General features: G+C 37.6%; 1 protein-coding gene across 2 annotated transcripts; it reads right to left on the reverse strand.

Moving 5' to 3' along the window:
• Window positions 1–94: 94 nt before the first annotated feature.
• Window positions 95–8,584, reverse strand: LOC116028592 (lysine-specific demethylase JMJ25-like). 2 transcript variants are annotated; one of them, XR_004100179.1, is made up of 14 exons: window positions 7,423–8,584; window positions 7,217–7,332; window positions 6,635–6,734; window positions 6,396–6,537; window positions 5,968–6,031; window positions 5,073–5,877; window positions 4,306–4,635; window positions 3,519–4,013; window positions 3,297–3,369; window positions 3,121–3,206; window positions 2,762–2,881; window positions 981–1,043; window positions 691–786; window positions 95–606 (listed from the first exon to the last, which is right to left on the reverse strand). XR_004100179.1 is itself a non-coding variant. In XM_031270352.1 (13 exons), the coding sequence occupies exons 1-13, from the start codon at window positions 8,395–8,397 to the stop codon at window positions 577–579; spliced, it is 3,399 nt and encodes a 1,132-aa protein (XP_031126212.1). In that variant the 5' UTR covers window positions 8,398–8,582; the 3' UTR covers window positions 95–576. The 2 variants fall into 2 exon arrangements, 1 of the variants encoding a protein (XP_031126212.1); XM_031270352.1 differs by lacking the exon at window positions 691–786 and having other exon boundaries at window positions 7,423–8,582.
• Window positions 8,585–14,027: the final 5,443 nt, after the last annotated feature.

The following is a 14,027-nucleotide window of genomic DNA, read 5'->3' on the forward strand; positions in this document are numbered from 1 at the left end:
AATCCACCATTTTTTGTAAGTAACGCGGAAAACTCACAATTACCACCCAAAGGTTTGGGTGGTACTGAGTTGTTCATAAGAAACATGCTCAAAATAAAAATTAGACCAAACAACTCCTATTGCATCAATCACCAATCAGAAATGAAAATTCATAAGAGACCTGTAAGTCTGTAACCCGAGTTGGGAGGAGCCAAAGTATAAAGTCATATAATCTAAACACTTATAAAATGTGTTTAACATAATAATATCAATCTATATCTATGACTATGAATAACCAACAGGAGTTGGATCAACTGTTGGAGCTGTTGTTAGAAGTTAGAACAGTGAATAAGCCATGAATTGATGAGAAGCAACAGCTACTTTCCACATTCTCCACCCTTTCTCAATCAAAATCTGGCAACTTTATCAACAGCCACAACCATTGGGTAGAGTTTTACCATATGATAAGCATAGGAACAAGGATCATTTGCTGTTATGGTATCATTACAGACAACAAACATCTTCCAGAGGCCAAGTAAATATGAGCACATGTTCTACTGCAGATAAGTTGGGCAGTCACATACATTCCCTCCAGTGTCATTCAGACAATCTCTCTTCTCTCCTTTCCTGCAAAGGAAACCACACATTAAAACACACGTACAGCGCCTAATGGAGACTAAAAACATCTGCAGGCTTAACAAGAACACTCACAATCAGTACAGACAATAATCAATCTTATATAACAGGACAGAGCATAAAACACTTCCACTGCTATTTATCCAAGGACCTAAGTGAAACTGATACAACCTGGAACATGCATAGAATGGATGAAGATGATAGGCAGAATTAGTTTCTCATTTATTATATTTGGGCAGTTTTCTACTTGCTCCGTAACTTTTTATTCAACATCAGCAAGCAAGGTAGTAAGGAGTGGAAAACAGAAAACACATACCGTTGCCGATAAGTACATGGTTATAGAACATTCAAGTGAGCATACTTACAGAATTTAACTTCTCCAAATCCTCCACAGCTTCATGCACCGCATAAATGACCATTTTCTTCACCTATTTGAGAAGAAACTTTTTAGACCAAAATCTTCTATTTTACTTGCTATTTTTTTTTTCAAGTACAATTCATAGTAATCTGTACAGGATATAAACAGATTATGTTTAATTATAAGTCTACTAATGCAGAACTTTATCCAAAAAATATATATATACACTATAAAACGTAATCTATCCAAAAGGTAAAAATGTGTCAGCAATAAAGGTAAAATTACATCATATCTAGCACTGGTAAAGGGGTATATGGTTTTGTCAAGTTCCATATACTTCCACCAGGGGTAGCATCAACAGTGAGATCAGATCCCTTGGGCCACTAACAAGAAGTCTTTTCTTTTAAATCCATTTAGGCTTGTGCTGAACTGCCATGAAGAGGACTATTTCCCTTGGTACCAGATTTGGACACTCATAAAATTTCCTTGTTTCATATTTCTATTTTATTTTAGTTTTTGATTGGGAGGCTTGTCATGAAACCATTGTTGAAAACTAGATTGTCAAGAGAAACTGGAAAATCATTACAAGCTTAATATTGCTGATCGGAAATGAAAGAAATTATCCAAATTTCAATGGGTTGATGATGCCTCCTAACAGATTAAGAGATCTTTGTGTTAACATACATTTTTTGGCTCCATAGAAGTCTTCTGATAGGTTGAAACTTGAGTGTCTTTATTAGCTTGGATGCCTATAATTTTTATTTTTTATTTTGATAACCCTGGTTTCACTATATTTGGAACCCATGAACCTACTCCCAGGTCCATGAGTAGGAAAATTGAGCCAATTTTGCTTCGAGACATTTCTATGCACAAAGAGCTCATCTCAAACCCAAACCCCCAATGTTCGTGGCAGGAATTGAACCCCTACCCTGCAGGTGGAATCCTATAATTTTTTGTGTACTGGATGTCTTGTTTAATTCTAATATCCTTACTTATCATTTCAAAAAATATAAAATAAAATAGGCAAAAACTTGTGTAAGACCATCTCACATATAAGGTCGGGTTGTAGACAATTGGGTGTGTAAATATCACAATTTCAGTTATAAGTATTACAAATATTTATCATTAGTAACAATCAATTTTACCCTAAATAGTATCATAATTTCACATATAAGTATTAAAATATCTATCATAAGTAATGATTTATTTTAAATTCAAATTGGTATTAAAGTTTCTACAATAAGTATTACAATATTTACATTAGAATTACATTTTGTAAGAATCACATTTTCAGTTATAAGTATTACAATATTTATCATTAGTAACAATCATTTTATACCCTAAATAGTACGGAGTATCACGATTTCACATATAAATACTACAGTAATCTATTATAAGTAGCAATTTATTTATTTCAAATTGGTATTAAATTTTCTGTAATAGGTATTATGATTTCTACCAAGCAACTATCCTAGATTCGACACATTTTACGGATTAAGATCCGTGAGATGGTCTCACACAAGTGTGACTGTGTGACTCAATAAAATAAAACAGAGAGAGATCAACCGGCAAAAGGATGAGATAACAAAAGTAAACCAATAAAAATTAAAGCAGTAACAAAAATATACTGGAAGAGAGAGAGAGAGAGAGAAACAACTAGAACAAAAGCAAATCACTAATACCTTCTCATCCTGCATCATTAGCAGTTATAACACTTGAAGTAAAAGCAATAGAGAAACAGATACTAGCAGCATATGCAAGAAATATATGTGTCAATAGAGATCATACCTCCAGTTTATCTTCCTTGGCCCTGTGATTTTGGGGAAGAGTTCGGAATTCTTCAGTCAACCGCACACACTCAGGAACATTTTCAGGAGAAACAAAGTCAAGAGCAACTTTTATACATGACTGCCACAAGTAGCAGATGAAGATCATCATTAATCAGAAAGGGAAAGATATGAAAATCTATTATATAAAGAATCATAGTAAAAGGAATTAAGACATCATAGTAAAAGCACGGACAGAGTTTGATACCACCAACACATTAAAAAGGACTGAAAAGCTGCCAACAAATAGTCCTGTAGTCTAACTTCGCATTTTGGAGCATTCAAGAGCAGTAATTAAATCACAGAAATAAGCTAATATACCTTCAAGTTTCTGACTTGATGAGGACAGCCTGCTGGAATAAAGACAGCATCCCCCAACTTTTGAACAAAGGTCCATGGTTCAATTCCTGTACAATATAATATACCAGAATATAATGTATTTTAGGAAATAAATCATGATGCATTTGGGTAGCACTATTATATAAGAGAAACCTCACCATATTCTTCCTTGAGCCTCCTTTTATGCTCCACAGTCAAGTAAAATGTTTGGTCATGAATAGGATGAACAACCTAAGACAAATAAAACCAAGATGGTTGAAATAAATAAATTAAAGAAACAAACTGGCAAAGTAAAAGCTAAGTGAAAGCTGAGAATATTAGTCTCCTGACGCATAGTGAGCATAATTGAAATTAGATATAAATCATGTAAAACATAATACCTTTGGTACTGGGGAGCAATAAGTATGCCTAAACTCCTTAAAGTGCTTCTTGAGATATTCTTCCAACTTAGGGATATCTTCCCTCCTAAAGATGTCCCAGAGAGCACCACCAGTTTCTTCAAACACATCAGAGAATAACTGAGACCCATTAAAATTGTGACTTTCATTTTCATTCTCCTGACTACTTGCCCCTGTTTCAGAAGACCTACTCACATTCTCTGTACCCAATATTCCCATGCACATATCATTACTCTCTAGCATAAAAGAAGTGGAAGATTTCTCATCCCCTTGATCAACAGAATTTGGGTTCACCAAAGAATCTTGTTGAGAATATTCCTCATTCAATTCATGAAGTCCATCCTCACATTTGTCCAGCTTATGAATCATCTGCTGTTCCTTCTTGTCCTGGACAGCATGATACCCCTTCAATTCTTCAATCTTTGAAAGTTGCTTGGATTCTAGGTTTATACCTTGAGTATGTGTCAAGACATTCACCTGATACAAATTTAAGTACAATCAACCCTAACAGGGGCAAAGTCTATATACAAATTGCATTGCATGCACTGTTCACACATATAAAACAGGTCTGCAGCAAGATCAAGCTGTATAACCTAAGGTCAATGCTAATGCAACCAAAGTCCCTAGCTATACTAGTTTTACAAAGCATTTTATTTTATAGAACAAAGAAAGGAAAAACTATTTATGAAATTATCTGGTTTATATACTGGCATTAGCCATAACTGAGATGATCCATTCAAAAATGACAAAAGAAAGGAACATAGTATACCGCATCAGACATATCGCAGTGCAGCTTAGTTACAGAGTCTCCACGCCCCAGCTCCAGTGGAACACCATAAGCTATATATGTTTTGGGACCCATATCTGGTTTTAAGGACTTCTCTGGCAACTTAGTAGCAAGATTTAGGTAGCCATTTTGAGGATCTGTATATGCCTTGAAAGGCAGGCTGTTTTTAAACTCAGCACCATGACGAGGTAATCGCTCCTCAAATAAATCTGATGGAGGCCAGTCTTTCAACTTGAGAATAAGAGGCCATCCATAAATATCAGTTGTACCATTCTTATACCATTCAAAAAACTTGTGGATATTGACTTCAACCTGCATGTCATCATACAGCATTCAGCTTGGAAAATAGAACATGAATACACACAAGGAAACTGACTTGAGAGGTTCAGGCATTCAACAAGACAACAAATATTGAACTCCAAAACAAAAAAAGAGCACTGAGCTGTTTATTAAACTACCAAAAGATGAGAACAATCCACTCCTTCAGCAAAAATCATCAGTGAATTCTCATTCAGAAAAAGCAGTTGTTTGCAGATAATTGCATCTAAAGTAAGAAAATCATGTGCAGAGACAGACCATTTATCAAGAAGATAATTAGAAAAATATAACCAGACAAAGCAATAATAAATACAATACCACTCCAAAAGATCAACCAGTTCTGAAATAAATATATGAAGAAACATGTTCTAAACGTATAGCTGCATCATATATAATTTATGTTATGCATGGACAAAGAATACAGCACTGACCTCACACCAGTCCAAGCAGTTAAGAGCATTCACATCTAAATGACGTGAATGGTTTAGATGTTTTATCTGACGAAAAGCACGCCACATAACCATGGGTTCCCAGCTCAATCCTGAAGTAGTTTCCAGCACATTACTGACAATAACAGGCTCACCCTCAAGCCAATGCCATCGAAAATGTTTCAGATCCTTGTGTTGAATGTCTTTAGCGGCTGGGCAGTACAGATAATTGTCATTAGAATCCTCCCTAGTAGCTGCTTTCCGTAACTTATTTTTATCAATAGCATTTTCATCTACTGATTTTGAACAAGAGCACAACCGCTGAGAACTTTCAGGCATATCATTTAATTTGCATGACTTTGCTATTTCTTCCGCTTTGGCTAACAGCTCAGTGACATAACACTCCCCCAAAAGATGCTTTAATTCTAAAGTTCCCTTATTACAACCACGCATATTCTCTGGTGGGCAAAAAATTCTACCATTTTCTTCAGATCTCCATTCATGACAGCAGCCAACAAGGGATTCAAGGCTTTTTGTTGGAGAGGTGGATTTCACTTCAGATGCTGACTTAGAATCTTCAAGGGAGTTTGTTTCAACAAATTCCTTGGTGTTTGTTTCCATAGTAGTACTTTCACTCGCTTTACCATGCAAGTAATCCAGCCCACGGTCAATATATTCCATGACAATTTCTTCTACATTGCCCCGCAGATGGCCATCCCTGAGCTCTTGGCAACAAGTAAGGCAAAGGTCATAGGAACAGTTTGAACAGCTTCTGTGAAAATCAAAAATTGATGTTCTGCAGTTGTCACTGCAGAAACCATGTAAAATAGACAAAATATTAGCATGCAATAGCACAAAATTTCACATACCAAAAAAACACAGCATTTGCAAAACCTACCAATACACCCTCTCATTCAGCTGGCACTTTGCTTTCTGTAGCTTTAACTCGGAAAGTCTTACCCCTTAGGAACCCAAAAACAAAACAAAAAAATGACGATAAAACGTATTTCTTTTGGTGTGCAACAGAAGTAAGAAGAGAGAAGTTTCAACATATGATCAAATGCCATATAGTAGAATGTTCTGTATTGACCAGACCCTACATGAAGTGCTTTTTTTTTATAATCTCAACTATGGTTATTTCCTGGTATCAATAAGACAATAAATGCTTTTATATTGTACTAGAACCATATATCTCAAACTGTGGTGCAGCCAAGCACACAATGCCATCATCCAGAACTCTCTAATGTAGAGAAAAGAAAGCAAAATCTTGGAATAAGAAGAATCTGAACCATAATGCCACACCACATTGGAATTAAAAAAAATTACCTTGAATCTTGGTTTCAATCTCCTTCTCCATCATTTGCTCTGCACTGAATCGCCTCAACAGAGGTAGAAGCACTTGCAAGATATATTTAGAGTACTGTATCTTCTCCTCATTGCTGACTTCAAATTTTAGTTTCTTCAGTTTCTATAAGGGGGAGGGGCAAACTCAGGTCAGTCTATAGAACTGATATTCAGGAGAAACACCATTTAGGCAAGAATCTAGAAAAGCAAAAGAAACCAACCCTTATAGGACCATCTAATCGGAGACACGCTTTGCAATTGCAGTTCTCGAGACAAACAGGACACTTTTCTGCAAAGGCCTCCTCTGGCATACCAGGATACCTTTTTCACGGAACAAAAGTTGTCACAATGACTATGTCAATAAAGATTAAGGAGCATATCAGATGAAAATAAAACTATTGGATTAAGTATTACTGTCAAGAGAACTCAATAACCAGAGAATGGATCAAGATAAGCTCCGATAAAAAAATGTTACTATTTTACACTTATACAGTAATATGTAAGGGTATGATTAAGACACAAATAGTAGGCAGTAAGTAAGTGCTCCAATATTAGCTTCCGTGTGCATTTGTGTTAAGATAATGCACCATTTCAATTTTGAAGCATATTTTAAAGAGAATAAAATATTACTCATAGCCAAAAGTGCCTATCACATATGGAGTAACTAACTCAACAAAATTCCTTTGTTGCTTTTAATAATACCACAAAACTACCAAAACAGGTAAATCCATGCCACATCTCCATTGCTACAAGAAACAGGCATGTAAACCACACAAGAGAAATACTAGCATTAACATCAATACCATGTTCTCATGCAAGTCCCACAATATCTCTTCGTCTTACAGCTGGTGCAGCGCACAACAGGTCCTTTATCATTCCTTTGGCATTGGTGGCACATGTTTGATTCAACTTTATTACCCTGCAAGTTTTAAATTTAAAATGTACCAGGAAAATAACAAATATCAATGATTAATCAATAAAACCAACTTTCAAGAAGTTGAGATCTTACATTCTCATCCCTCCTGTTTCTGATCCTTGGCACAGAATAGTCACCCTCATCCTTAACTTTCCTAGGTCTAAGTGTCCGTGAACTCTCTGTAATTTCCTTTACTTTCTCTTCTTCGCCATCTTCTTCTCCTCTTCTTTCTTCATCTTTACCCCTTTTCCCTCGCTTCCTCCTTTTGTCTTCAGCATGGCCCTCATTGTCCAATATCTTCTTCTTCCTACCCCTATTCCTACTGACCTCTTTGTCTGCTTCATCCCACTCCATCATTTGTTCCTTGAGTTCCCCAATCTTCTCAATCGCCTTCTGACTTGACTGCCTCCTTGGAAATGCCCTTGCATGAGATTTGCAACCTTCATTCTCCTCCTCTTCTTCACCACCTGCGGCCTTTCCCTTTTCAATGTTCATTAGCTCTGCAGAACCCTCATCCTCTTGTTGATTTCCACCCAATTCTTCCTCATTCTCCGTATTCATTAGCTCCTCTTCCCGATCATGACCTTGACTGTCATTTTCCTGTGTTTTAGCATTACAGAGCTTATTCTTCTTCACTGAATCCCCACTTTCCACTTCTTTCTCAACCTTTATTCCTGCTCCCGCTTCACCATTTTCATCTGGTATAAATTCACCGGACTTATTCTTCTTATTCACTGAACCCCCGTTTTCCCCTTCAATTTCAGCCCCCATTCCAATTCCCTCTTCACCGCCATCCACTGGAATTTGTTTTATTTTCTGGTGACTCATACCGGACATTTTCTCCTCTGCTGCTACAGCTACAGCTCCAATTTCTTCACTATTCTCTTTTCCGGACTCCGAATTTTCCTCGAAACCCGCGTCCTTCTCGGCCGGATCACTACGCTTCTTCGGCGGTCCTCCTTTTTTAGGGGATTGCTGCTGAAGCTCCAAGGAGTTGTCTCCCCCAAATTCCCGATCATCTTTTTCAATCTCCATATTATCCGTCACTGGGACTCCCTTTTCCGACATGACACCGGCCTTATTATTCCGATCACCGTTTATTGTCCTTGATAACCCGATTATTCCTCGCGTTTCACCACTCCCCCCAGAGAATCTTCCCCCTTTTACCGTTTTCAGCTCGACAGCACCGTTAAATATCTACCGCCTTACGGCGCCATTTCCACTTCAGCTGGGGACGACGTCGTTTCAAGCTAGTTTCTCACTGCTGTTAATTACCCGTCCTACCCTTTCGGTTCCTCCCTAACGATATCTTCACGTCTGATTCTTGACAATTTGTGGTAATTTCACAAGGTCGGGAACAGAGAGAAATTTTTAAAATTTTAAAATATATATATAATAATGCTGGTATTAATCCAATGGTCTTTGCGCCGCTGGGTTTAAGGTTAGGATGGTTCTTTCCAAAAAAAAAAAAGAAGGTTAGGATGGAAAGTTGCACGAAGTTCGGGATAAGGCGCCTGTTACGACGACTTGAAAGGAGCAGGAAGGCAGACTAGACCTGTACAAACTCATATGGAGTACAGTAACATTTTAGCACACTACTAAATTACAGGCTTGGATTTTACCAATAGGCTTTTCACTCAGAAAAATGCAACATTAACTTACCCGAGAACAAGGACTTCTTTGTACAAATATCACCACTCAAAGTCGACGACACCACCACAAGCCACAGCACCACTATACTAGTACAACTTACCAGATTATCACTGGACTACAGAACGGGTGGAACTCAGAGTCTCAGAGAAGTAAAGAACATATTAGAGTAAAGAGAACTCACAGAAATAGATAACTCAGAATCTCATACTCTCAGAGAAATCAGAATTGCAAAGGGAGAAGGGAGAGATCAAAGAAGTGAGAGCTCAGACAGAGAGAACTCGGAGAAGGAAGTCAAGGAACCCTAGTTTCTACAATCGTGACGGCGCAAATGAGGAAACAATTGGATTTCAGCATTTTCAACATATATATATACTAGCACCAAACGGCGTTGCACGACCCTAAACCATACGTAACCCTATCCTTTCTCGGATATTCGAGTGGGTCGGATTTGATTTTATCCCCCTACCAGAATCCTATTAACTGACGCCGTTTCATAAGGTTGTTCGGTTTAAAGATGTCGGGTTCAGCTCTGCTCGGGTGGGCTTATACGAATCTTGAGTAGACCCTTTTTTTGTCTTCTTCTTCTTCTTCTTTTTTTTTTTTTTTTTTTTTTGTATTCTTCAGTTTTTGCACAACACTAACATTAACTGTGAGAGCATCTCCAATAGTAATGTTTTTTTTAGTGATTTTTGAGGTGTCAGTTATGAGAGATAAGGGAAAGAGAATAAGGAAATAAAGAAAAAACAAAACAAAAACCAACGCCAAAAAAAAAAACAACAAAAAACAAACAAAATGCGTCAGCGGGCGTGTGTAGTGAATACGCCAGGGAAAAAAAGGGACCATTTTTGTAACAAAAACAATGGCTATGGACCAAAATTACAAAGTTTGAAAGTCGTGGATCAATTCTGCAAGTGACACGATAGTCGTGGGACTAAAAATGCAAAAAACTCTAATTTTTAGTTATAAGTTTAAAGATTTCAAAATTTTGATTAATCAGTTAATCAAAAAAGGTTTCAATTCAGTTAATTCGGTAATAAAAATTTTGGCTCGATGATTAAAAATTTACAAATTAAATTTCATTCGGTTAACTCAAATAATATAAAAGACATGGATATACCTGAATTATTAACTTTCACCGTTAGTCGTTAGAGGTTCTTACCGGCATGATTGAGGGTTGCAACTTGCAAGTGGTTGATATTTGTTTTAGCAACCCAATTCTATTTTTTTGTATTTTCCTTAGCCCCTTTATATGGGAATCATTGCCCTCAAAAACCAATGCAAGGCTGCCCTAATGAACTGAAGTGTTTGCAGGCCATTTTTGAATTCAAGAATATGGAATCCAAGGTTAAGTTTCACATTCTTTCTGACAGCCCAATTTTTAAGCTTCCCATTGCACGTGAGGTTGCATTTTGTGATGCTGTAACACATCCTATTCATGTGCACGTGTGCAAACCCTTTCTTTTTTGTCTGGAAAAAAGGAGCCCAGCCTTGGACTCTCTGGCCAAGACAATAAGCATATTATAGTATTTTAGTTTCTGGGAACTTCTGGTTCTTGCTTACTATAATGTTACTTCATCAGTTTCTGCCAATGGTAACCTAGTCCTGTTTGTTTCTCACATTTTTCTTTCCTCTATGTTATATAAATAAACTATTATAACATGGATGGCACAGTACAGTTTTTAGCAGAATAATCAGCCTCGGATGCTCCTAATCATATTCTCTAATTCTGTTGGTTTTTAGCTGGCCTTAACAGCGATGCTTTCCTCAGTTTTATATGTGTTGTGGCTAACAATGAGATTAACATGGTATGATGAGCAGAAAGGTAAACCAGGAGTGCATGTAAAGCCATAACAGTTTGCATTGTTGATTTGTTGTGATTGATGTAAGATATATGGTTTCTTTGCTTCTTGAATTGGGAGGTTATGGTGGAGCATAATATGCATCAGTCTTGTGCCAGTTTGGTGAACGCTTCGGCGAGTCTGAATGTGATTGCTGAGATTTCAGCTGAGCTGCAAAGAGAGAGGCAGAAGAATGCAGAGCTCATGGAGAGAATCATGGTGCTTGAAGCCCAGCTACAAGAGAGACAGAAGGTATTGTTGCAGTCTTGAAACATGCACGATTTTGCACTTAGTATATTAATGGTGTTGTTAATGTCATTACTTTCTGCAAAGTTTTTAGGGCTATGGTTCGTTGTGTTGAGCATATACTGTATAAACATAAATGTGCAGTTCAACTATCAGCTTAGCCTTTCAGTTGAGATGGAACACATGCTTCAATTTGGTATCAAAGCTGACCCATGGCTGAGACTCTGAGAGTCCAACTATCAGCTTAAACTTTTAGTTGAGATGGAGCACATGCTTCAATTCATTGTTTCTTTTAATGGTAGATGATGATGATGAGGCAAACTAGCTAAAAGGGTGAAGCATTTTCTCATTGAAAGTTGTTTTTTTTTTTTGTTTCAGGCTAGTTGTGAAAATGGAAGATGGGAAACCAGGAAGTTTAAGAGGCAAAAGGTTATGACAGACTGTAAACAAGATGATGGCAGTATCAAAATGAATTTACTGGAGAGCCATAAGAGGGAATGCAGACAAACTGAAGAAAAGAATCTTGAAGACAGGTTGGTCAAATGGATGAGCATGGATGAAACTCAGTTTATGCACTCTGATAAACCACAATCCAGGGACTTTGTGTTAGATTCTAATGACAGGGATGACATTGATGATCAAGAAGATGGAGAGCATAGGGAGGAAGAAACTGGTAACACCCGAAGTGGCGAGGAAATCAATGTACAGTTTCCTTTGCTCAATAGCCATCTTGCAATAACATCTGGACATGGAAACCAAGAACTGAATGAAGATGTTAAAGAAATGAGTTCACACTCTGACACAAGTCAAATGAGATTTGAGGAAAATTGCAGAAAAGAAATGGCAGTGGAAAGCTATTGTGAGACTGCATCAGTTCAGAGAAGGCATCAAAAGATGGCATTTTGTCCAAAAGAAGTGAAAAGAATCCTGGAAATGGAAGAGCTATCGAAGAAAAATGCACAGTCGCATACAATAAGGAAAATTATTGTTTTCTCATCTCTTGGTATAAGGCATGGCTGTGAGGATATGTATGAATTAGATTTAAACCATTTCAGCATTTTGCAGAAGGGAGAGTCCTATGTAGATCAAAAGAATCCTGGGGTAAGCTGTTAATTATTGCTCATTCAGTCATTCGGCTTTGCACACAGATCAGTTTTGTTTCGACTCTTCACAAATCTAATGCCCCTTTTGTGTCAGGAGCATGTTCTGTATGAAAATCCAGGTGTTAGAAGGAAGATATTCTACCCGAATCGACAAAATCCAACGTTATGCCCTGTTCAGATACTCGAAGAAGAGAAGGTTATGCGTCCATCTGATGCTAGCTGTCCCTCATGCCTCTTTCTGTGCATCAAATATGGAGGAAGGACAAGAAATCTCCCCCAAAATGAGTAAGTACTGTTCCATTTCTTTCCTGAACTAAATTTTCTTGGCTCATCTTTATGGTCTATTCCATTTTCCTAGATATGTGAGGCAGAGAATGGGAAGAAACAAGTTGAAGTCTTTCGGGCCAGTAATATGTAGAATGGCAATGCTAGTCCACGCTCGTTGTGGGAGCTTCTTCTTTAAGGCGCTAGGCATCACGCTCCTGTTTATGGCCGGTTTCCCCAATGATCTGGTTCAGAGGGAAACCAATTACAAGAACTTGGATCTCCTTCAGAAGTATTACAGGTATTCAGAATTACAGTACTTGTGTTTCTTGATCCCATGATGTTTTTAGTTTTTTTGTTTTTTTTTACTGTTTTGAAGCCCATTTCGGTTCTGCTTAACAAATCCTGAGAATGTTGCAGAACAGACAAAGATGCAGAAGGAGAGGAGTTATTTCTGTCATATCCTTTGGCTGATCAGCAAACAATCCAGATTGCTGCATCTTCAAAGCAGAAAAGCAAGAAACACACAACCACTTCAGGGAATCTTGATGAGAAAACTTCAGCTGTTAAGTCTCCTCCTCCACATTCTGATCAATTTGAACTGACAGGATATGCCTCAAATCTAACAAATGCCACCTTTTCACCTAAGCTAACATCATCTCAGGTTCCAACCGACGTGCAGCCATTGTCGAACCCAGTGATCACTAGTCCTAACATCAATACTTCAACTCAGTCTTCATACCCTTTTCTCCCTGCCTATCCAACAAACTCTTTTGTGCCTATGGTATATTGGCATCCTGCGAATCCGTTCCAACTCTATCCTTATCCCTCAGGATATAGGTATCCTCCTCCCGGGAATTACCTCTCCATCCACCCCCACCAGTACTTCAGCCATCCTCCATCTAATCCTCCAATTCCAAAACTGCCAGGCAATGGGAGAAACCACACAGCATCAGAGATTGCCGAGAAGGACTCTGACAGCAGTTCAAGTAGTAAAGAGTCAAGAAAGAAAATGAGCTAGGGCCTAGGAGCCTCTGGATTCTTATGTGAATCATGGGAACACTACATTCACTAGTAAAGAAGTGTTTTGCTACCTTCAGAATCAGCTTTTCTATCAGAAGCAATACTTTCTGCAAACTGATAAGTTACATTTTACTGGTGTGGGACTTCCAATTATTGCATGCACATTGTATATCAGGCACTGAGAAGTTATCATGACAGACACTATCTAAATTATTTCAGGAAAGTGGCAATAATGATTTGATGTCCCCACAAAATATATCAATTTCAAGATATTAGTATTTTGAAGGCAACCCCAGTCAAGTCGGTCAGATTATTGACCCACCAAACGCCTCTCTTTCTAAACCACATTGCATTAGATTATTTGTTTTCTAGCCATGGTAGGATATGCAGTGACATTTGGCATGGATAGGACCATGTTTTCCCTAGCATTTCTTTAACTTTGGTGAGGGTCCTACTGTTCTTGGTCATACTTTTCATAGTCCCTTGTCTATAGGTGCTCACATGATCCCACCACTAGAAAAAAAAAAAAAAAAAAAAAAAAAAAAAAAAAAAAAAAAAAAAAAAAAAAAAA

This window comes from Ipomoea triloba, chromosome 9 (genome assembly GCF_003576645.1).
Source record: "Ipomoea triloba cultivar NCNSP0323 chromosome 9, ASM357664v1".
Lineage (NCBI taxonomy): Eukaryota > Viridiplantae > Streptophyta > Magnoliopsida > Solanales > Convolvulaceae > Ipomoea > Ipomoea triloba.

Coding starts and splice junctions, on each gene's coding strand:
- LOC116028592 (XM_031270352.1), bottom strand. CDS start 8,397: ATGTCGGAAAAGGGAGTCCCAGTGACGGATAATATGGAGATTGAAAAA. Junction 7,333..7,422: donor GAAACAGGAGGGATGAGAAT/GTAAGATCTCAA, acceptor TAAAACTTGCAG/GGTAATAAAGTTGAATCAAA. Junction 3,207..3,296: donor GAGGCTCAAGGAAGAATATG/GTGAGGTTTCTC, acceptor TATATTGTACAG/GAATTGAACCATGGACCTTT.